The 22592-nt window shown below is 60.2% G+C and overlaps 1 protein-coding gene across 10 annotated transcripts in view; it reads right to left on the minus strand.

Moving 5' to 3' along the window:
- RPTOR (regulatory associated protein of MTOR complex 1) overlaps nt 1–22592 on the minus strand; it is a 241590-nt gene that overhangs the window by 23111 nt on the left and 195887 nt on the right. For 6 of the 10 annotated variants that reach the window (XM_032456628.1, XM_032456624.1, XM_032456620.1 and 3 more), the window contains 7 exons: nt 19320–19437; nt 18439–18579; nt 18034–18195; nt 11144–11262; nt 6824–6927; nt 6140–6323; nt 5105–5215 (listed from right to left, as the gene is read on the minus strand). In XM_032456628.1, coding sequence (XP_032312519.1) covers nt 5105–5215; nt 6140–6323; nt 6824–6927; nt 11144–11262; nt 18034–18195; nt 18439–18579; nt 19320–19437 — 939 coding nt within the window. The remainder of the gene's footprint in view (nt 1–5104; nt 5216–6139; nt 6324–6823; nt 6928–11143; nt 11263–18033; nt 18196–18438; nt 18580–19319; nt 19438–22592) is intronic. The other 4 variants (XM_032456625.1, XM_032456621.1, XM_032456623.1 and 1 more) reach the window with 1 other exon arrangement.

Consider the following 22592-nt stretch of genomic DNA (forward strand, 5'->3'; position numbering starts at 1 on the left):
TCTGCTGCACAGAACCATCTTCTTTTTTTTCTTTTTTTAATTGAAGTATAGTCAGTTTGCAATGTTGTGTCAATTTCAGGTGCACAGCATCATGTGTCAGTCACACAGGAACACACATACATTCCTTTTCATGTTCTTTTTCATTATAGGTTCCTACAAGATTTTGAATACAGTTCCCTGTGCTGTACGGTAGAAACTTGTTTATCTATTTTACATACAGTAGTTAGTATCTGCAAATCTCAAACTCCCAATTCACCCCTTCCCACCCCTTTCACCCCCTGGTAACCAGAAGTTTGTTGTCTACATCTGTGAGTCTGTTTCTGTTTTGTAAATAAGTTCATTTGTGTCTTTTTAAAAGATTCCACATACGAGCGATCTCATACGGTACTTTTCTTTCTCTTTCTGGCTTACTTCACTAAGGATGACCATCTCCAGGTCCACCCATGTTGCCGTAAATGGCACTGTTTTATTGCTTTTTTGTGGCTGAGTGGTATTCTGTTGTATAAGTACACTGCATCTTCTTTGTCCAGTCACGTGTGGATGGACACTTATGTGCTCCCATGTCCTGGCTGTTGTCAGTAGCGCTGCTGTGAGCACGGGGGTGCGGGTGTCTTCTGGAATTAGTTTTCTCCAGATATGCACCCAGGAGCGGGATTCCTGGGTCATAGGGCAAGTCTATTCCTAGTCTTTTGAGGAATCTCCACACTGTTTTCCACAGTGTCTGCACCAAACTGCATTCCCACCAGCAGTGTAGGAGGGCTCCCTGTTCTCCACAGCCTCTCCAGCATTTATCGTTTGTGGACTTCTGAATGACGGCCATTCTGGCTGGTGTGAGGTGATACCTCATTGTAGTTTTGATCTGCATATCTCTGATGATTAGCAATACTGAGCATTTTTTCACATGCCTATTGGCCATTTATATGTCTTCACTGGAGAATTGCTTGCTTAGGTCTTCTGCCCATTTTCGGATTGGGTTGCCTGTTTTTTTTTTGTTAATAAGTTGTATGAGCTGTTTATATATGCTGGAGATCAAGCCCTTGTCTGTTGCACTGCTTGCAAACCTTTCCTCCCATTCCGTGGCTTGTCCTTTTGTTTTGTTACAGTTTCCTTTGCTGTGCAAAAGCTTATTAAGTGTAATTAGGTCCCATTTGCTTATTTTCGCTTTATTTCTATTGCTGGGGTAGACGGCCCTAGGAGAACATCGCCAAGATTCATGCACAGACCCATCATTTCTAATACAGTTTCCTAATCAATATTCTCTCGTTCTCAACTTTCTGCTATTACAAGTAACCCTGTAATGAGCATCTCTAGATGGCCGTTACCACACATAGACGCACCGCAGTGGTTGCAGGATCTGCTTCTCAGAGCGCGGTTGTTGGTTTCTGGGCTTACCCATTAAAAAAAATTTTTTTTAAATTTTAATTTTAATTCATATTTTGGGGGGGTAGTTAGGTTTATTTATTTATTTATTTTTTTAATGGAGGTCCTGGGGACTGAACCCGGGACCCCACGAACGCTGAGCTGGTGCGCTACCACGAGCTATGCCCACGAGCTATACCCTCCCCCTGGGCTTACCCATTCACAGTGTTGATAGCTGCCACAGAAAGGCCCCACACCAAGCTCGTATTCTGCCACCCACCAATAGTATCTGAGAGTTCCCATTTCCCCACACCCTGGTAACCCATCCTCTGGGCAAAATCAATCTTTGAAATTTGCCAACCTTCGAGTGAAAAGAAATTGTAATATTTTTGTAATCAGAACAAATTTCAGTGTATCTTTTTTTTCCTGTAAGCACGTAACAGACCATTTTTAATGTTCTTTCTTAAGCAGATGTGAGCTCTGTAAACCAACTCAGGGAAGACAGAGGGGTGGTTTCATCTTTCAAAGGAGAACCAAGTCCAGAAGGTAGTGAAGCAGGAAGCCCCACGAAAAAGACCGGCAGGACCCCCAGGCAGGGCCACTACTCTCCTGCCAGCACCATCCGGTTCCCTGGTCCAACGGCCATCATCTTGCTTTTTGCCTCTGAAATGGCTTGCTGCTAAGAAAGTGGAACTTACCCCTAAGATTCTATTGGTTCCCTGAGCTAACTCCTGATTGGTCCATTTGTAGCACCTCGTTTGCATAGAGCTCACTCCCGACTGGTCCATTTCTACAAAGCTTATTCCTAACTAGTCAAAACAACATATTTGCATATGATGTTGCAAAGTATAGACTGGCAGCCTATAAAAGCCTGTGTAAACCTACAGACGGGGCCCAGAGCTTGGAGTGTTAACTCCTCTGGGCCCGCTGGTGTAATAAACCTGAGCTCTCCAACCGTCTGAGTGCTGCTTGGTCTCTCGCCCGGATCCAGGTTGCTGTAACACTGAGCTGTAACACACTTCGCAGCAACAGTAGTTCTTTTCGGTCACGCAGACCTCTGGGAAATCTGACTGTGAGCTGATAGATGGCAAAAACTGTCATTACAGTCACGTTCGGGGTATTCAATCCTACTGACCATTAGCTGCCCGTGACTATCATATTGCGCATAATTTTGTAACCTAGTAAGTATTACCTGGTAAACGCTCACCTCTGAAGTTTTTAGAGTCTGAGGTTCTTCTCTCCTTTCTGGGACCTTCCTAGCCTCGAGCCATTTTTAGCTGGCACAAGAAGCAGCCCAATAAACAAGTTCCTAATGCCTTTCATTGCACACACATGTCATTAGCTGATTAATTAAATTAATAAAAGTACGCCCTCGTGAATACCACCTGAAAAAAGCAGGAAGAATTTCTTTTAAAAGCTAGCAATGAGATAAAACGCGTCCTCTCCCAAAGCTTGGATGACGCCTCTAATTAACGTAAAAGAACAGTCACGCGGGCCCGAAGCGCCTGGCACTTCAGCTGCGGGCAGGGATTACGGCCCAGCTGACCACAGCACAGACACAGCAAGACACAAAACACAGCACAAAAGGGGACTTAGAGCCTGACCATAACAGAACTTCATTTTCAGTCACAACACCTAGAATCTCATTTCAAGCTATACCCACGAGAGTCTGTTTCTGCAAACGTGGCCAGGTCGGCGGAAACACCGTCTCCTCCCTCAGCACTGTTTGCTGGCTCCTCCTGCGGGCTCAGCGCTGAACAGCGAGTTAATCCTGCGGGGACCCCCCTCACCCCATCTCACTGTGCTGCCCTCACATTGGGAGCCAGCACGACGCACCAGGACAGACCCCTGGGCTGACAGCCTCTGTCTCTTCCCGGCCAGCACCTGGCGGGCCCGCCCCAGCGGGAATTCGCAGACACATGTCCAGGCGCACACACGAAGGAACACAAAGGCAGGAGATCTGCTGCCACATCTGAACAGAAGTCACGGGACATGACGGAGAACAGGCATATCCAGAGACTTCCAGAACAGCAGCTCATCACTATGCCAGCAGTGACTGTGAGTTACAGCCACTGTTGCCTCCGAACGAGGACGGACCAGACCACCGAGAGTCCAAGCCGTGTGACCTCACTTCCTTACACAGGAGACGATGTCCCGGAAACAGAACTTCTGTTACTAGACTGACCTAACCCTGAAGGAGACGGTGTGAACCACAGATCTGAAGGGAGACTCGCCCCCAGCACCAGGGATGCACATCTCTGGGGACACAGTCCAGTGTCTGCCCATCCCTCCTCTCAGCCAGAGCAGCTTGCAATGTCCCGTCTACAGGTGGACTGGTCAGCAGGGACAGGCCCAGCCTGGTGGGGACCCCGTAACAGGTCTCTACTGTCTCTTGGCATCATTTCTTTAATACGTTTTGTTCTGACTATAAAGATACTTCGTGCTAAGCGTGGAAAATGTAGAAAAGACAGAAATGAGTCAGAATGACACAAATTCAGCACCACCACTGACACGTCGGGGTCTGCTGCTTCCCGGCCCCTCTCGCACCCAGATATGAGCACAACTGTGGTCATTCTGTGGCCACCTTACGTCTTGCTTTTTTTCCTTAAATTTTTTTTTTTTAAATGTAGGTGCTGGGGATTGAACCCAGGACGTCATGCATGCTAAGCACACACTCGGCCAATGACATACCTCCTCCCCCCTAAAAAGTTTTATCATGAGCATCTCCTTGTTATGTTAACTTCAAAGCTTCATTTTTTAACGTCACCACGGGTACCGTGTCACATACTTCACGCTTTTTACCCATTCTCCTCCTGTCGGACGTCTAAGTGCACTGTTTTCGCTGCTGAGACCTCTCCCTTCTCAGCAACAGGGCTCAACAAAGGACTATGACCTGCCTCGGGCACTAGAACGACTGTTTTGTGTTCTTCTCGACACACATCAGTATCTCTGGCGGGGAACAGAAGGCAGGAGAAGAGTTGTAACAAAGTCCAAGTTCTCCGTGGAAATCACCTGCATGTGCAGCTTGAAACCTACGGACAAACAAGCTGCGGCTTTCAGCTGGGAAGCCTCTGTGGGTGGAGGGGCGGGGGCCCTGTCCCCGGAACGCGGGGCCCAAATCTGCAGCCATGGAACACACGTCACGCCACATCACGAAGGTGGCGCGTCAGACCTGGAAGGGGGTGTCCCGGAATCAGCCAGACGCGTTCGGTTGGCCCCGGTGGACAGGTCCTTCGAAAACGTGGCTAGCTGAGTCTGACAGCCCCCACGCGGTGAGCAGCCCAAGCAGGCCTGGGCACCTGGGACGAGCTCGCCAACCCAAAGGGACGCACCTCACACTGGCGAGCTCAGCAAAGTCAGGCTTCTTCCCCATCATTTTTTTTGGGGGACAAAATGGGAAGGTAAATTGAGTCTCTTTCTCTTGCTGTTTGTCTAACTGTTAACATCAGCCATCGTGACCGTGACTTGGCACTCCCTTCAACAGCCATGTGTAACAAAGCAGGAGGCTGGCTGGCACAGGGCTCCATGTGGCTGCACCCAGGCTAGAGGGGGTCACGGTGCGGGGCCCGGGGAGCACAGAGAGTAAACCAGTGGGGACGCAAGCCTGAGCTCAGAGCAGAGGGCTCGAGGCGCCCAGGCCCGAGGCCGGGGCCCTGAAGGCCCATGGGCATTTGTGGGGACACGGGGAGCACACACTCGCCAGGGTTCTGGCTCCACCGCCCAAGAGCTGAGGACGCACGGCTACCTTCATGACGGGCTGGGCAAAGTACCGGGCGCTCCAGTCACAGAACCCCGTCTGCATCGTGGCCGAGATGAAGCTTCTGTGTCCGGCCGCATCGTCCGGGTCGTCGGTGGTCTTTGTGGCGTCAGGAAGGGAGGAAGGGGAAGAAGACAGGAACAGTCAGTCACGTCATCCCCGAACCCCCGGGAGCTCAAGGCCGTCCATCCCTGGAGCCCAAGGCACAGGGCCAGTGGTCCGGCTTCTGAGGACATCACCGAGCCCCCTCACTTCTGCGTCCCGGTGACCAGGGGCCCCGATGATCAGCACAGGGCTGCGAGGCCCAGGGGCTGGCTGAGACGGCCTGGGCTGCAAGTCCCCACACTCCCCATCGCCGCCAGGTCGCCCACCCCCGTGGGCCCCTGCTGCCTGGTACCGGGGCTGACCTCTGACCGGGCCGGTCCCACAGGTTCCGGTGAGAGTGGGGCGCGCAGGGACGCTGCCTGCTCTGTGGCTCTGGGGCCAGCACGCAGCGAGGAGCAGGTCGACGGGGACTCCTCGGTGCTCAGAGCTAAAATAGCTGGTGCTGCTCGCTGGGACCAGTGGTGGGGCCTCACCTCGCCCCTGCCCCACCATGCTGCTCTGCGTGGACCAGCACCCAGGGAGCGTGGCCGCCCTGTTACGTGTCCTCACAACCCTCCCAGCAAGGACGCCACTCCCCACCCTCCTGAAATGTCGGTTCCACTCAGCGGCAGTGACCGCACCCCCCGGCTGTGGGGGAATTGAATCTTGATGGAAACGGCAAACAGCCTGCTCAGAATCACTGCTCCCGCAGAGCAGCGGCCACGTCGAGCGGAGGCAAGTGCTGTTTACCGAGGAGCAGGAGCAGGCCAGCCCGAGGAGCTTCTCGTTCCAGAGGCTGCGGCCACCAGGGGAGTGAGCCTGGACCTGGGGCCGCAGGCACAGGAGGGAAGCCCTGCGACATTCGCCAGGGCCGTGGCCGGCTCACGGCATCCCGCATCCTGACCCCACGAGAGTCAGGGTTTACAGCCACGTCTGTACCTGGTCTGGGCCCTTGTCAAACATCTTCCGTGTCCGGGGGAACTGGTGGGAGTGGGGCGTGTACTGCACCCCCACTGGGCCCGCAGCGCCCGGCCGGCCTGGAGGCAGGTCTCGGCTGACTGGCTGCTTGGCCACGTCGTTGGTCAGGCTGGAGCTGCTGGTGCTGGAGGTTGGCGGGGACCCTCTACCGTTGGGGAAGAAGAACATGGGTTTTACCCAGAGCCAGTGCTCAGAAACCAAACCCTAAGCAACTTCTGGGGTCGCCCGCCCCCAGTCCCACAAGTGGGCCCAGGGTCATCGGCCCAGAATGCCCTCGGCTGCCCGGCTCGACTTCCAAACCCAGCTGCTCGTGCAGCTCCTGCCTGCGGGTTCTGAGCATCGTCCTCCCCGAAAACGGGGGCAGCGCAAGGCAGGTGCAGTGGGACCGCTAGTCTGCCGGGCTCTGCTGCTGCCCAGGACCCCATGCTCGGCCGTGTGGACACAGACCAGTGAGAGGAGGGTTCCCCACCCCGGCCACCCACTGCGGGGCACAGACCCTCTCTGACAAGTTCTGAACAGAAATCGGGTTCTGTTAACCTCTGCTGTTACAACTGTGCAGAGGAAGGCGGGGGAGGACTCGAGGAAGGGCTCAGATGAGAAGATGCGGGAGGGGCCCCCAGGTCCCAGGACAGTTGCCCCACTTACCCCGCCTGGTGGATGTGGACGCCCTTGTTGGTGGGGCTGGCGGGCGCCGACTGCGTGAGGGAGGAGGTGGGGAGGATGCGCTGAGGCCGGGCGTTCACTGTGGCCTGAAGGAGCAAAGGGACAGGTGAGGTGGGCGGTGGCCGGCGACAGCTCGGAGGCCACAGGACTAGTGCAGGTTGGCGCTGCTCTTGGCAGAGAGAGTCTCACAGCAACGTAAGGTCCCATCTGAGATTCTCCCCCGAACGTCACCCTGCAGATAAAATGATCTTCTTTTGCTTTTCTGGAAGAAACCTGTCTGGGTCTAGGGAGGCTCCGGGATGACCCCCTCGAGATGCTGTCGTAAAACCTGGCTGGGACTCGCGAGGAGTCGGGGCCAGGAGTCAGGGAAGAGGCTCTCCGTGCTCCCTTTTGGGAGGGCCCCCTCCCTGGCCTCCCCGCCCCCTAGGAGAGAGCAGCTTCCTGGTGAAGCCTCAGCCCCTCACCTCCCGCTGCACAGCCGACCTCGTGCTCAGAGGAACCCGGCCCAGCTCAGCCTGGGCTCCTCGCGGAGCAGCCCCTGCAGGATGAAGCCCAGATCCGGGTGTGGGCGCGTCCTCCCACAGCAGGGGTGGGCCTGCCGCTTCACCCTGGGAGGGGGTCTGCACCGGCCTGAGCAGGCCTGCAGGAGGGGAGTGGCTTTTTCAAAACAGGGAGGAGGAAACAAGAAACAAAAGGAGCCTCGACCTCTGTGGGGTGAGCTCCAGGGGAGCCTGGGACTGGCTGCTCCCAGAGGACCGAGTGTTCTGGACCCTTCCACTCAGCAGCAGTCAGGGCACCGTATCGACATTCAGCAACAGACAGAAAATACAGAAAACGGAGCGACCAGTGTGTCATCGCTGCCTCCCAGACAATCCTTCACTTTGAAATAAAAGCAGCAAGAGCTGAATTATAATCAGCCTTTGAAAAATGGCTCTTATCTTTTGCATTATAAAAGCCGTACTGTTTGCTTGCCTTGCTGGGTATTTAATTATTTGGCCAGCTCTGCACACACGGACACCCCCACAAAGCCTGAAGGCCAAGTGGTCCCGTGCGGAGTCTAAAAGGAGAAGAGAAATCACAGCTGAGAAACTCTGAACTTAACGTGTCTCTTCAAAGTTTCCGGAAAATCAGTGGGAGGTGATGGGGGAAGGCGGAACACTTTGGGGCTGAATTGAAGATTCAGCAGAGTCATCACCTTTCAAACGCTCCCTGAGCTCAGGGGGTCCGCTGCTGCCTGAGCTGGAGCCCGACTTCCCCCGAGACCCCAAAGGGAAGGAGTGGGCGCAGGTGAGTGACTGCCCCCCTCCCGGCCCCGCCTGGTCTCACGTGGCCCAGAGGGCGAGCGAGGGCCCCGCTCCGGCGCAGTTCACGCCAGCGGCGGCTCCACGCACACCTCGTTCTGAGTTCCTTCTGGAGACCCTGAGGGCTGGGCACCCATCAGCCGGGGAGACCCCACGACTGGTGATGCATCCTGGGGTCGCAGGCTTGGATGAAGCTGTTTTGCCTCACATTTCCTGTTTGTGCACCAAACATCGCCTCCATGGTGACCATGTGTTCTGTGCGGGAGCCGGAGGTGCCTGCGGACTGCCCGTCGGCGGAAGCCATGGACAGAGGCCCTGGGAGCCGGGGCCAGAGGGAGGCACCCCCGGGGAGGCCCTTTCTGCACTGCTCCCAGCTGCCGTTTTACAGAGAGCAGAGCACGTGGCCAGGAAAGGGGGACAGAGAAATGGCAGTGGCTGGTGCTGGATGCCGGGGTTGGGGCTGCAAGCTGAGGATGATGCAGAGCAGGTCTGCAGGACCCCAGGGCCCCGCGTGAGCCCTGTTGGCCACCCACCCGTCCTTCTCGTGCGGCGACTCCCCGTCACCTCCCTGACGCTGCCCTGGACGCCCTGGACCAGCAGATACACTGAGACGTCCCTTCCTGACAAGGCTCAAGGACAGAAGAGAGAAACAGAGGGGGGTCGCCCTCACCTTTCAGAGGGCAGCAAGCATCCGGTTAGAAGGCAGACCCTTGGGGCAGCTGTATCCTCTCAGCCCGATTTGCAGGGACACGGGCACACGGGCATGCACACACATGCACACTCACACACACGCGCACACCCCAGCCCTGCCTCTGCTCCCTACCCCACACAGTTCATGGGGGGGGTCTCCAGCCCCCCGAGTGCCTTCTTCACTCTGAGCTCGTCCGCTCGACCATGCTGCCTCACGTGGACACGGGAAAGCCCAATCCACGGCAGGGAAAACATCCCACGGGAACGTGGGCCACAGGGCGGGGCATTTCCCAACTGCATCTCAGAACAGTTGGGGTCGCGGAAGCCGATGGGGGCTTCGGGCGGCTCTCGGGGGCTGGAGTGTTTGTTTCAAGAGTGTGCCTGTTAACCGCACACTGAGGGTCTGGATCCACGTGTGAGGGGCTCCCAAGAGACTGTCCACAGTCGGCTCTGGGCTGAGCACGAGGCAGGCCGCACGGGCCGCCTGGCCTGAGTGCGGACACCTGTAGCAGCAGGAGGCTCTGCTGACCTAAGAGGAGGTCCTCCGTGAGCTGCACGTCCCACGTAAACAACGTGCGCCTGCGGCGGGTCGGCAAGGCTGCGCTCTCAGGCTCTGGCGGTACTTTGGAGTGTGCTTTCCTGGGTATCTCAACCTCTGTTTCATTTACTAGTGACTCAGGCCGCTGGCTCTGCCTGTAATTAAGTGTTAACCTCTGATTTCCAACACGTGGGCTGCACGCGCCCGGCAGCAGACGCGGCTCCTGATGGTCACGGCACACTTTTTAACATGAACCTTCTTGTAAATATTAAAAGTAGTGATTATTACGACACGTGCCCCTGACGTCTGAACAGCCGCAGCGGAAGCGTCGCTCCCAGTGCCCCCGAGCCCCGGGCGGCAGGAGCGGCCCGAGGGGGCGCTGTGGGGCTGGCCCCGGTCCCGGGGCACTAGCCTCTGCTCTTCAGCTCTACGTGGTTCGAAATTTTCCACAATAAAAGCTACAAGCAAAACCCAAACCCCAAGCCCGCGGGAGCTGGGCTAAAGCTCGAGCTGTGTGGATTCCTGCATAGGTGGCTGGCAGCGGCGCCTGCGTCTGGATGCAGAACTCTCTGGGGCGTCTCAGAGCAACCAGGCCGTCGTGACTTTGATGAATAAAACCTTGGCTTCAGACTCAAATATCTAAAATAGGCCTGCTCCCTGCGAATTGAAATGCAGCCCCTCTTTGGTTACCAGAGAAGAAAGACGTGTTCTGAAACTAAATTGGGGACAAGAAAGGATTTCCTTAGCGTTCACACTGCTAGATTCTTCAGTAGCAATGTTTACTCTTAAAGCACGCATGCACGCACGCAGCCTGTGCTGTGCCCCTGCCAGCTCTCCCAGGGCACGGACTCCAGGCGGCCCGCTCTGCTCTCCACCCTCAGTGCGGGCGTGCCTGTGGGCGGGCCAGCCGCGCGCGCACGGGGTGTGTCACCTGAGGTCTGCGCTGCGGGCAGGAGGCCACGTGCCACTTTGCCGAGTGCTCCTAGGGCTTGGGCGGAGAACGCTGTGCTAAAGGCACGAGGCTGTGTCCCGGGTCGCTGTGATCTGCTGGTAGAGCTGGGGGGGCGACGGGAGACTAGACAAAGGGTGTTTGATTGCCCTGAGGTGGGGTGCCCTGGCTCACAGCTGCACGCTTCACACATGGCCCTTGACGAGGTGTCCCTGCCTCGCGGGCCTGAGGGACTCCTAAGACGAACAGCTCTCTGCGGGCAGGTGTGCTCTGATGAGCTTACAGCTGTGAGACTTCAAGGCCAGGCGCTAGATTACAGACACACACACACACACACACACACACACACACACACACACACACACACACACACACACGAGGCAGGAGCCAGCCTTCCCAGGGGCCCTGTGCCCTCAGGCAAGCGGCCACCAAGGGAGGAACCCCTCAGATGTGAACGGGGGCAGGTAAGGACGGAGACACGCCAGGTAAACTGTAACCCGTGAGGCACTTCCCTGTACTCCTGCAACTTGTCTGTGAGCCTGAAACTTCAGCAGAAAGCTATGAGAATCTTTAAAAATGCCGCGAGGAACGGCTTCTTTGCAGCCTTTGTTACTGCTCCATTCCTGAAAGGTTAACTGCCACGAAGACCGTCCAACCGCCACACACAGCGGGAAAACCAGGAACCCGTGACTCTGCACAGGAAGCACTTGCTCCGAGTTTCTGAGCCGTGGTGGAGGAGACCTGAGGGCGCCCGGCGGTCCCTGTGGGGACTGTCACAGCGGGACCCGGGACGCGAGAGCTCCGTGGGGACGCCCCCCACGTACCTTGTAGGCGATGCTGTTGAGCACCTTCATGGCCAAGTCGGAAACGTCTGGGTAGGGGTCTGCAGCCAGATGCAGCAGGACTCTCCAGATCTGAGTGTAGACGCTGTTGAAGGAGACCCCTAGGAGAGAGCCGGAGAGGCTCCATCACGACGAGCCACCACTGCGGCTGGGCGGGCCGAGGCGGCTCCCTTTTCTGAAAACCTGACCAAGTATCGGGGGGAGGCTTGAAAGAACTGGGCTGAGGGAGGCCCGGTTCTGTTGCCTGACTCAGGGCCCAGAGACGCAGGACTGCTGGGGGTAGAGAGGCTGGATCTTTCCAGAAGGAGAAGTCAGAAAGGGGCAGGACCTCCTTGCAGCCTTGCCGACTGGAGGGCACCGCCCAGCCCCGGAGCGGTGCTGATTTAACGCCTAGATTTCCGGAAGCCCGTGGCCTCGCGAGCAGGGGGCGCTGGCCAGGCCCGCCCCGAGTCTGCATTCGGGGCCTGCTCTGGGCTCCGCAACTCACTCAGTCTTCTGCCCACACCCGCCTGCGGCCCGTCCCGAGCTCCCCGAGCCCCCGGGACCCCCAGGCACCCAGCACTTCCCGAGTGTGCTCTCCACACAAGGGCCTCCGCGTACTGGGGGCCAAGGCAGGTGAGACAGGACACAAACGAGATGGGGTGAATCGTGGGCACGAAGGAAAGGAATGTTTATGTGGGGGGCAGGCTCCCCCGTGAAGGCGGCTCAGTCCTACTTAACCTCACAGTCCTGGCCGCAGGCATCAGCCCGGCCTCATAGCAGAGGACAGCCAGGCCCAGCGTCAACCCAAAGGACGAAGGGTTGAGACGTGCACCCATCTGACCCTCAGGCCAACACCGCCCCACGACCCGGGCTGCCTCGGCAGCGACACCCGTGGGTGAGGGTGGCTCCTTCTGTCACAGCAGGACCTGGAGGGTGGGGAGCCAGCCACATGCCCGCATCCTTTAGGTCTGGGGGGAGCTGGACAACCTGTCAAAAAGCCAGTGCCTGTCCAACAGCAGGGAGTAAAAGAGGACCTGAAACGAGCCGGGACCCCCACGCCCCCTGACCCCACGCCCCCGGACTGGCCAGCTCCTGGTGGAGCCCTGCCTGGGCCACGAACGACTTAAACACCAGAGTGCCGTTGGAGGCCCATGTTCCCTGATGGACACCACTGTTCACGGACCGGGTTTTACACGACACGTTCAAATCAGAGAGGCTGGACGGAGGTTCAGAGTGAAGGTCGGTTTCTCACGTGAGTCCGGCGTGGACACTCACGGACACATCCTAGCTCACCTCAACCAACACCCTCTCGCTCGCCTGGGAGGCGGTACGGCTCGGGGCCCCTTTCTACGGGGACAGCGGTGTCCGCGTGTGCACGGCGGCTGCCTGCTGCACACGCCCGTCCCCAGGGCACCGGAGCTGGAGGAGCAGACCCCTCGCTGGTGACTGGTGCACGTGACACCTGCCTCCCCGAGGCCCTCCCGCACCCTTCCGTGTAGAAACAGAACAAAAACCTCAACTCTCCAATGTGAGCAGCTCTCCAGACTGACGTAGCCTGAGGGGCTGCTTGCCAGTCAGTCCAGAATCTCTGCAGGGACGTTTCCTAAAAGCTGCCCCCACCCCAGACCGGCCGCGGGGGCACCTGCTCGGTGACGTGCGGGCCGGCTGCTACTGCTTCTTGTGTTCAGAGAGGAGGAGGGCGCAGTCACCCCACATTTGCTCGGCCGGCACGGCCCCGACTCCCGAGACGCAGCACGGCCACGGGCGCGGCTCGCTCAGGACGGGGAGAAGCGCCCCGCACCACGCCCCCACGTGAGGCTCCCAGAGACTCCTCGCACCCTTCCAGCCCCTGGCCTCCTTGCGAAGGGCGCAGGAGTCTCAGCTTGACTGCAGATGACGGACCCGGGGCAGCGGGCAGCTTGCGGAAGGGGGGACGTGGGCCTCCAAGGAGCCCCCGACTGGGTGACGGCTCAGGACGGAGCCTTCGTCTAGGTGCCTCTGGTTTAAATGCGAGGAAGGGGTGCGGGGTGGCGTGGGGGGTCCCAGCTGGGTGACCTTGGGACACGATGTGGGGGTGGCCGATGCAGAGCCGGGGGGGCACAGGGCCACCCCCAGGGGAGTCTGGGCACTGAGGGAGGGTGCACGCTAGCGGCTACCGTCACTTTACAAAACCGCAGCTTCGGTTACTGCCGTTGACTTTCTTGCAGATTTTGACTTCGCTGTCACACGGTCTGTGATTCAGCAAAGACACAAAAGCATCTCGTTTCTCTGAGTCTTTGGCCACAGTGACTGGTGCACGATTTACCAGTGAAAGCACAGAACCGGGACCTGGAAGGGCTGTCCCCGCCTCACCCCTCCCCGGGCTGGCCACCACCTCTCGGCCACTCTGCTCTGTGAGCCACGCTGGCTGTAAATCTGCTGTGTCCACACCGCAGCGGTCCGACTCCCGGCCGCACTGAGCCCGGGCCAGAGCGAGGGCGGGGGGCGCGGTCCTGGGGCGGGGCTGGGGCGGGGCCGGGCTCGGACACGGGGCCCCGTCTGGCTCTCCCGAATTCCCCATAAACGCTGAGAGCCTATTTTCGTGTCTAGACTGAAAGTAATAAAAGATTGTAACTAACGGTTTTAGGATTCATTTTTCAGAGCAATGACCGCAGTTTTCTAAATAGCATCCGATGCAGGGAAGTTTGCTCCAGGCACTGTGGCCGACTGGCTCCCAGGGGTCCCTCGGGGCGGGAGAGCGGCTGAGGAGGGAGTGAAGCTGTGCTGGAGGCTGGATCTTGGGGCGCCGGCGTGGGCGCTCGGTGGGGGTGACGGGGATGAGGGTCCCTCCAGGAAGCCGCCCCGGGTCTTGGTGAGCCTGACTCGGAGCCCCTCTGGGGGCCCGGCTCCCCTCCCCCCTCACCGGCTGCACTGGGCAGCGTGTCTCCACGGCCCTTTCCAAGTGCTGACGCACTCAGTGGGGGCCTTCGATTCAGGGTTTCGGCCACAGAAACAGAACGTGTGGCATCGTAACCAGCGCTGCTCCCGACGCCTGGCCTGGAGCGCCTGCCCGCCCACCCGCCAGCCAGCGCGTGTGGCTCCCCCTCCTTGGCCCAGCTCTGCCCTCTTCCAGCTCCTCCCTGACGCCCAGAGCTCCCGGCCGTGGGGTCCGGAGCTGCAAGAAGGTCTCCTCTGTTGGGGCTTCCTGACGCCGGGCGGAGAAGGGGGAGGGAGGCGGGAGAGGCTACTTCCTGGCCAGTCACGATGACGTCGGGGGACGCAGCGACACCCCAGCCGCAGGCAGAGGCTCCGGAGGTGGGCAGGGGCCAGACGCCGACCACAGGCGCCCCGCGGGAAGGACAGCTCTGCCCGGCCCTGCGGGTCTTGGGCGATCCAGGCAGTGCCGGCCTTTCCAGACCTGGGGCAGCTCCTCGCTCTCCTCCGGCCCCAGGCTCTCCAAGTCCAGTCCGTGTGGCTGGGGGGGGGGGGGGCTCTGGCCTGGGTGCTGGGTTTGAACCCTGATCCCCCCTCCCCGGCAGAGGCAGCCTGAGCGTGGCGGGAGCACGAGCCGAGGCCAGTCCTGGGTGGGCCCGGAGCTGGGAGGGCTGCCTGGGGGACCCACGTGGCAGTGGGGCCAGGTGGCCGAGCGGTAAGAGACACACAGGATGCACCCATCAAGGAAGGTTCCGGAACGTGGTGACACAGGGCCGGGTCCCCGTGCAGGTTTACGGACGCCGGGCAGGCACGTGGGATCTGGGCGGGCGGGGCTTCGCTCCAGTGGCACCGCCCTCAGCAGGCGAGACCGCGAGCAGACGGGGAGGGCCTGGTCTCCTGGGAGGAGACGGAATGAATGGATGTCCTAGTTGCCGTGGTTTTGAAACCCTCTTCTGCAATATTCAGTCAAAGAGGCTAAAGAGATTGCTGTTCTTTGGTTGAAATGAAAGAAAAAATGGCTCTAAATAGGCAAATGTTGCAAGTAATGGGATTGTGTGCAGGTTAGGATTTTAAACACTTATGGAAGCACCGCGGCTTCCAGGTGGAAGGGAGCCGTCTCACCGAATACGAATGAGCTGGCGCCGGGGTCCAGGTACTCCGTCGAATCAGCGCCCCGCGAGCCCCAGCTCATTTGGAAACTTCTCCGCTCAAGTTTTCAAAGATTTGAGCGATGTACAGATAAAACTCAGCGTTCCCCAGTAAAACATGTTCAGGAGTCAGACTGAGCGCAGAAGAGGGCTCTCAAGTCCCAGGAGAAGGACACACAAGGGCTGGCAGGGGTGGCCGTGCCCTCCAATCAAACACCGACCCTTCCCCATACACCCTCAGACCAGGGCCAGGGCAAAACGACACTCACCCGTCAGACACCGAGCTGTGTCCCCGGAGGGGTCGGGGCCGTGCGCTCACCCCGGGCACGTGTGCCTTGCACACCAGCACCCGACTCCGGGCCCGCCAGGCTCAATGGCGGCAATGCCGCGGCTGGGACCTCTGTGGTCGCCTCCAGTGTCGGGGATGCCCACGAGGCACTGAGGACACCCGAGGGCAGGGAACACCGCAGGACAGGGGGACCTTCTGCTATCAACGGCCCCACGATGACGCACCCCCTCCTCTCCCTGCGACACGCGTGCTCAGAATCCCACGTCTGACTCCGTGGAACGTCCCTCTCTTGCTGAGCAGCTGCACGTCTGAAGTGGAGGCTGCAGAGTGGACGACCCTCCCCTGAGAACACAGGGAGGTGCCGGATGACACGGCAGCGGGAAGCCACAGAGGGGGAGGCTGCAGCCAGACGAGGGTCTGGGGCGGAGGCAGGCGGCCATTCAGAGAACCCGGACAGGCCGGCCGACGAGGGTGCGGCTTGGGCAGGAGGCTGGGAGGAGGGGCGGGCTGCCGGACAGATGCTCCGGGGACAAAGAGGGTCACAGGTGACACCTGGCTTTGGGCCCCTTGGCTGAGTGGATGGAGGGCCGCTTTTGGTGTAGGGAGTGGACACCTCAGGCTGGGGCCGCCAGCTTCAAAGTCTGCGGGGTTCGTACACATCCTTCCTCCACACACCGGGGCCCTGAGAAAACATCTGCTGAACGAAGGAAGGGACCCCACGTTCTGGGAAGAGCGGGAGGAGGCGGTCCCCACAGGATGTTCCCAGAGGCAGGGGAGCAGGAGGGAAAGCTTGGCAGTCAGGTCCCGCGGGCCTGCGGGTGAACCGTGGCCCGGCCGAACCTCCCCACTGCAAACTAAGGATGGCCTGTACACTTTGTAAGTGGGTGGGAAAAAAAATCCAAAGAAAAATGAAGCTTTGTGGCGTGTGAACACCTTATGAAATTCAAATTCCAGCTCACGAACACAGTCCACCGGAACATGGCCAGCTCCCTTGTTCACGCCCTGTCTGTGGCTACTTTGCAACCACAGACACTGTCCCAGCCGAAAAGCAGAGAACACCCACTACCTGGCGTCTCACAGAGGAGGGTGGAAGGCAGCTGCAGCCTGACTCTGGGGGCAGGCATGGGGGCTCCGCGGGCGGAGCGCATGGGGGAGCGTGCGTGTGAGCACGTCCCCATTTCCCACACTTTTCCTCTGTCACTTAAGACATGTTTCCATTACAGACACACACGCAGGCACGGGAACTGAGGTTCACGAAGACCTGGGTTTGAAAGACTGCTGCGGGCCAGCCTGGGAACGTAACTCTGCTAAAGGAAGGTGGTCCGGGGGGAGGGGCAGCTCGGGGCACAGCACGGGCTCAGCACGCACGAGGTCCTGGGTTCAATCCCCAGGGCTTCCGTCGAAAATAAAAAATAAGCCTAATTACTTCCCTACCCGCTAAAATAAATAAATAAATGAAACCAAGGCCTGGTTCTTTAAAAAGAAAAAAGAGAAGGTGTTCTCACTCAAGCCAGACGTCCTGGTGCTGGTGGGCCTGCAGTGCTGGCGCCTCCGCTGGCGCGGCTCTGCCTTCGGGGCCCTGGGGTATTTCAGCAAACGACCGAATGCGCATACCCGCAGCGTTACTTCTCGACTTGCACCGACAGGCTGGCATTTCTGAGCGGAGCTCTTTGTCACGTGCGGGTGCTGGGTGAACAACAAGCCCCTTTCTGGCCTGTTGAACAGTCCCTAACCCTGGACCCTACAGTCCCTCCCGGTCCCCACGGGTCCTGCAGAATCAGAGCCGGAGTCCCGAGTCCTTCCTGGGGCCACACAGGGACCCCCCCCCGCCTCCCCGCAGATCACGACAGTCAGAAGCAGCTCGCATCGTCACCAGCGCCCAGAGCATGCTCTGCGGTGGACGGGTTCCCATAGAGACGCACACATAACCAAGATCGGAACGTTAATGAAGGCCGTGCCGGCCGAACAGGAGGGTGACTGATGGCACAAATCACTGCAGAAACGGGAATGGAGGGGCCCAGCGGACACGTGAGCTCAACCTCGTCGTCTTCGAGGGACACAGCTGACACCACGGCGAGTGCGTCCCGTCCCTCCCTCAGATGTCCCGAGCCCGCAGCAGGACTGGGACGCCGCTCAAGGCCGAGCACGGACGACTCTGCCCCCTCACGGGAACTTCCGTGAAAGCACAGAGGGGTTCGGCCGGTCCCGCCCAGAACCTGAGAGGGAAGGCTCTGACCTCTGACCTCGCACACGCACTCTCTGAGGGGCCCCGTGCCTCTCAGACGCCAGGAGCCCCTCTGCCCCGTGTGACACCCCGGGTGTCTCCTGGGGGCAGAGACCCCGCTCGGGGGCAGCAGGGGGGTCTGCAGCCTTTCCGGCGACGACTAGCTCCCCCCGACAGCCCGGTCAGACCGGAGCTGAAGGGCGAGGAGGCTCGGCCGCCTGGGAGGACGGCCCCCTGGCCGCCCCCCACTCCGCCGCGCTGATTCTCCAGCCGACCGGGCCCAACGCGGCAGGGCAGGCGGGCGGGGCCGACTCACCGATGAGGGAGTTGAGGGAGGAGTAGGAGCTGACCCGGCGCATCTTGTCGATGGTCTCGAAGGAGAGGATGTACTCCTCGTTCTCGGGGCTGCCCAGGGTGCTGCTGGCGCTGCTGCTGGTGCTCAGGTTCCCGGGGGAGAAGGCCACCGAGCCGCCGGCTGCTGGGACAGCGCCGCGGGCAGGTCAGTGAGCGCCCCCATCCCGGCTCTCCGCGGGGCCGACGCACCCCAGGAGCAGCCGGGCCCCGACAGGCCTGCAGGGTGACTGCCGGCCACCCGGGTCCTGAGCCGCGGCTTCTGCTCACGCCCAGGTTAGCAGGTAGCAGAAGTGGGGGCACGTTCAAGAGAAGGTTCCGGAAGACCACCCAGAGCCGCCCATCAAGCCCCCAGCCTCCAGGGCCTTACATTCCTCTGTCAGGCTCAGGTTCTGCAGAGACTTGTTCAGGTTTCTAGCTGTGGTGACAGCGCGGATGTTTCCGTAGGAGCTCACGGAGCGCAGCCTGGGGGTGCAGGGGCTGTCCCGCACCGGGGTCAGACTCCCACCCTCTGGCAGGAGAGAAGGGAGAGGAGGGTTAATGGGGGCTCAGGAGGGAGATGGCCGTGACAGCAGAGGACAGCGGCTTTCCCAGGGACGACATGATGCTTCAGCAGGGCCTCCCACCGGGCAGGTCTCTGACATGGGTGTGGGGATCAGCTGGACAGAGCTGGACGAGGTGAGTGCCCTGGCGAGGGGAGTGTGGGGGGGACTGGGACCCTGCTTATCGTTCTGAGAGGTCAGCTGCAGCCGCCCACACGCACCGGGGCCCCTGAAGTGCCAGGACCGCTGCCCAGGAGCAGGGCAGAGCAGAGGACCCTCCCCAGCCTCTAGCCCCCGGCAGGCCGGCCGCTTCCCTTCCCTGATGGACTGAACGCAGCAGGGGGAGGGGCAGCCCAAGACGACGGGATATAAATCTGGTAAAAAGGGTAAGCGTGAGAAAAGGAGCTGCCTGACGTGGCTTGCCAAAACGTGAGACAGACACCGACGTGAGGACTCTCACGGAAGATAGAATGTGTTCCTTTGCGAGCCCAGACGGAAAAGAGTCAGAGGGTCAGAGTGAACCCCTTCCCTGCCCCTTCTGCTCTGCCGGGAAGACGGGCCTCGCAGGAATCCGAGCAGCCAGGACTTAACGTGTGAGCTCGGGGTGCAGCAGAACTGAGGGGACTGCTGACAGCCCTGAGCAGGCGCCCCGGCCGGGCGGAGCCTTACAGACGCGTGCCCGCGGGGGCCGCATCTGTGGGGGCCGTACCTGCGGCGGCTGGAGAGGGCAGCGGGTAGTTCTTCTCCTCCTCCATGAACTGCAGGGCCACCGTGCAGAAGTTGCTCTCGTACTGAACCACAAGATGACTCAGCGCCACCACCAGCTCCTGCCGGGAGAAGGGACAGCAGCACTGACGGGACGGCAGAGATGCGCACACGGGCGCCAAGCGCTCGAGCCAGCACGGAAGAGGAGGGGGAGACAGAGCCGCGCTCGGACCACAACAGGGCTGCCCGCTCAGCGAGGCCCTACAGCGCCCGTGTGGGCAGAAGGGCTGAACAGCCACGTGGTCAAGGTCCCTCCTCAGAGGGACGCTCTGGACACCAGCGGAGGCACTGCTGACCGTGAGGGGTGAGCGGCACGACTGAGGGCCTTGTAGGGACGCAGGACAAAGGCCAGGGAAGAGCCCTCCGGCTTCCTATGGTCAACACCATGGCCGGGCTGACGATGGTCCTGACCAGACTGACAGCTGGGAGAGCGTGTGCTCCCTGGTCATCACGGTGGGCCTGTGCACGTGAAGCCGCCCTGACTAAATGCAGGACTCCCTCAGGGACAACAGCCCCTAAAAGGCAGTGAGGAGGCTCCACAAGGCCCCAGGGCCAGCTGCCTCCTCGAGGAGATGAATTCCGCTCACTGCTCGGGGATGGCTGGTGCCATGTGCGCCCGGAGGCCTGCAGGCCTGCAGGCTCCAGGAAGTGACCTGGCCGCAGCTCGCCCCACCTCTCCCATCACTAGTCAGTGGTTCCCAGAACTGTCTTACTGCGCAGTTTAGAAAAGCACTTAGCAGAAGGCCGAGGCCTGAGGGCCCCTTCCTGCTGCGCGGACCCCCACCCCCCGAGGCTGGGAGGGCTCTGCCCAGGCCCCAAGGTCTCGGCGGCAGCCAGCCCGATGGGCGTGGGACGGGGCCAGGGTCCTCTCGTCAGCACCCCTCCTCTTCTGCGAAGTTCCTCCCACCTCTGCCTCACGCACTCCTTGACCCCGGCATGTGTGTCCTTACTCCAAACCCACCCCTCGCGGGCCCGCCTCCCTTAGCATCCCAGGATGGCCACGCGCTCCCCAAGTGCTCCCAGAGCCCACAAGACTTGCCCAGGACCTGCTGGCCCCACCCCTTTCCGCTCGCCCCGCGGGCACCCTGGTCTGTACCAGGAGCAGAAACTGCTGGTGGCTCCGGCTGGGCCTTAAGCTGCCCTGCCCCATTGCTCCCCAGCGGTTCTGCCCCCACCTGGCAGGTCTGAGCCTAACGACCCGGGGCAGTGGGCTGTTGAGAGGCCCCGTGGGCCCTCCTGGAGAAGGCGAAGCCTGTACTGTCTTCGAAAAGCGCTTGCTGTCTCCACCCTCTGGAGTGGTGAAAAGGCTGCTGGACCTGAGGCAGCTTAACTGGTTCCGGGGACTCGGATCCTTTGATTCGGGTGAAGTGGAGATGGGGGGGGAGGTTGAGGGCAAGGCCCACACGGAGCAGCCATGGGTCAAGTCTTTCCTGCTGGGCGGCAGCCTTGGGCCCTGGCCCTCAGAGGTCCTCAGAGGCCTGCAGTCGGGTCTGGCCAGGGTGCAAGCTGGGCGCCAGGCTCGCGTTAACCTTAGACCTTGGAAGCAGACTGACTTGGTGCTGGCACCATCAGACGTGAGACCCTTTCCTGGCAGAGCCGGTCCCGCCTCCTCCACGCTGCAGCCCCCCGGCTCACACTCAGAACACGCAGGCCTAGCCCACACAACCCCCGAGGAGCCAGGACTCCCGCTCTGGGCCTGGGCACCCGCTGTCCCCTCGGCCTGGAAAGGCTCAGCCCCGCCTGGTTCAGGCCTCGCTCAGGTGCCTCCCCAAGCACCTACATCACCCCAGGCTCCCCCAACTCTACCATCCCCGACCCTCCTTCGGAGCAGTCGCCACCTTCAGATCAACACCTGTCTGCCTGTCCCCAAGTGCAAGTTCCGGAGGCCTAGCGGCCCAGGGCCCAGCACACAGGAGGCATTTAACCGGTATCTGCTGACGAATTAAGTCGCCTCCCTTCAGATACAGCACGATCGTTAACAGATGGTTTGTTTTAAATGAGCTGCCGTCGGGATCCAGGGATGTGACGCCTGGGCATGCGCACGGCCGGGTGGAGCCTAGTTAACGCTCCGCTGTGGTCGGCTGCAGGGCAGGACAGTGTGTCCCCAGGGCCACCCCGACTCTTGAGTTCCCACGACGAGCGACTGGCTGACGTCCGATTTGGCCCACGGTCACGAAGTGCCACTCTCGGCTCCCATAACTGCAGGGACGGAGCAGCGTCTGCTCCACCGAGACGCTCTCTGGGCTTGCCAAGAGGCTCATCTCCGACCCGGCCCCGTTGCCTCCACCAGAGACTGGACCCCGGGCACCGATGGGGAAGCGCCCTCTGACGCTGTTCATCAGGTCAGGGTGGACTCAGACGTCTGTTAAGGGAGGGGCCCGGGTACGGCTCCCCTGTGGGTCTGTGGTTACCAAACAAACGTGAATGAGAGCTGAAGGAACCACCTGTGTCCTGCCCTCCCGGCTGAGGGTGCGCTGGGCGAGGGGCTGGGCCGGCAGCCCTGGGGAAAGGCAGGGTGACAGCGGGGCCCCAGGCCTGCCCCCAGCCTGGCCCTTCTCCATGAGGTGCGGGCGGCGTGCTGACTGGGCAGTCTGGATCCTGCACCTGCTGGACAAGTTCAAGTTCAAAAGGGTTCCAGGGACTGACAAGAATTTGCTGACTCGATTTATCACGTAAGCTCATTAAACAGTCAACAAGCTTAAAAGCCTTCCCTCTGCTGTCACTGCCGCCTCCTCCAGGACACCGTGCTGCCACCGTGCAGAGGAAACGGGGCGACCTCTCTACACTTGAGACATACGGCGCTAGGGAACCCTGCAAAACACGCGGCTTCTCGTTTTCCTAGGACTCACTCAAGCCTTAGCTGAGATCAGCTCACGGAGCGCGGTGCCCAGAGCTGGGTCCCATTTGGGACCCCCGGCCCCGGGTCTCTGACAAATCCAACCTCCCCACTCCTGGGGCACAGGGACCTCAGACACGCTGACAAGCAGCCTGACACTGCAAGGTCACACCTAGGACAACGCTGCCCTCCTGGTCACCTGGGACAGTCTCTGCTCCCAAGTCCACCCTGAAGCACGGCCAGCGGCCAGCAGTGTGCCCCCCATGGCCCTTTTTGGCTGGGGGAGGGGAGGGGGGCTGAGCTGTGCTGAGCTGACTTCTGACAGGGGCGTGAGACCGTGCGGGGAAGTCGTGGTACTTGTACACCTGAACAGACAGTACG

Source organism: Camelus ferus, chromosome 16, assembly GCF_009834535.1.
Source record: "Camelus ferus isolate YT-003-E chromosome 16, BCGSAC_Cfer_1.0, whole genome shotgun sequence".
Classification (NCBI taxonomy): Eukaryota; Metazoa; Chordata; class Mammalia; order Artiodactyla; family Camelidae; genus Camelus; species Camelus ferus.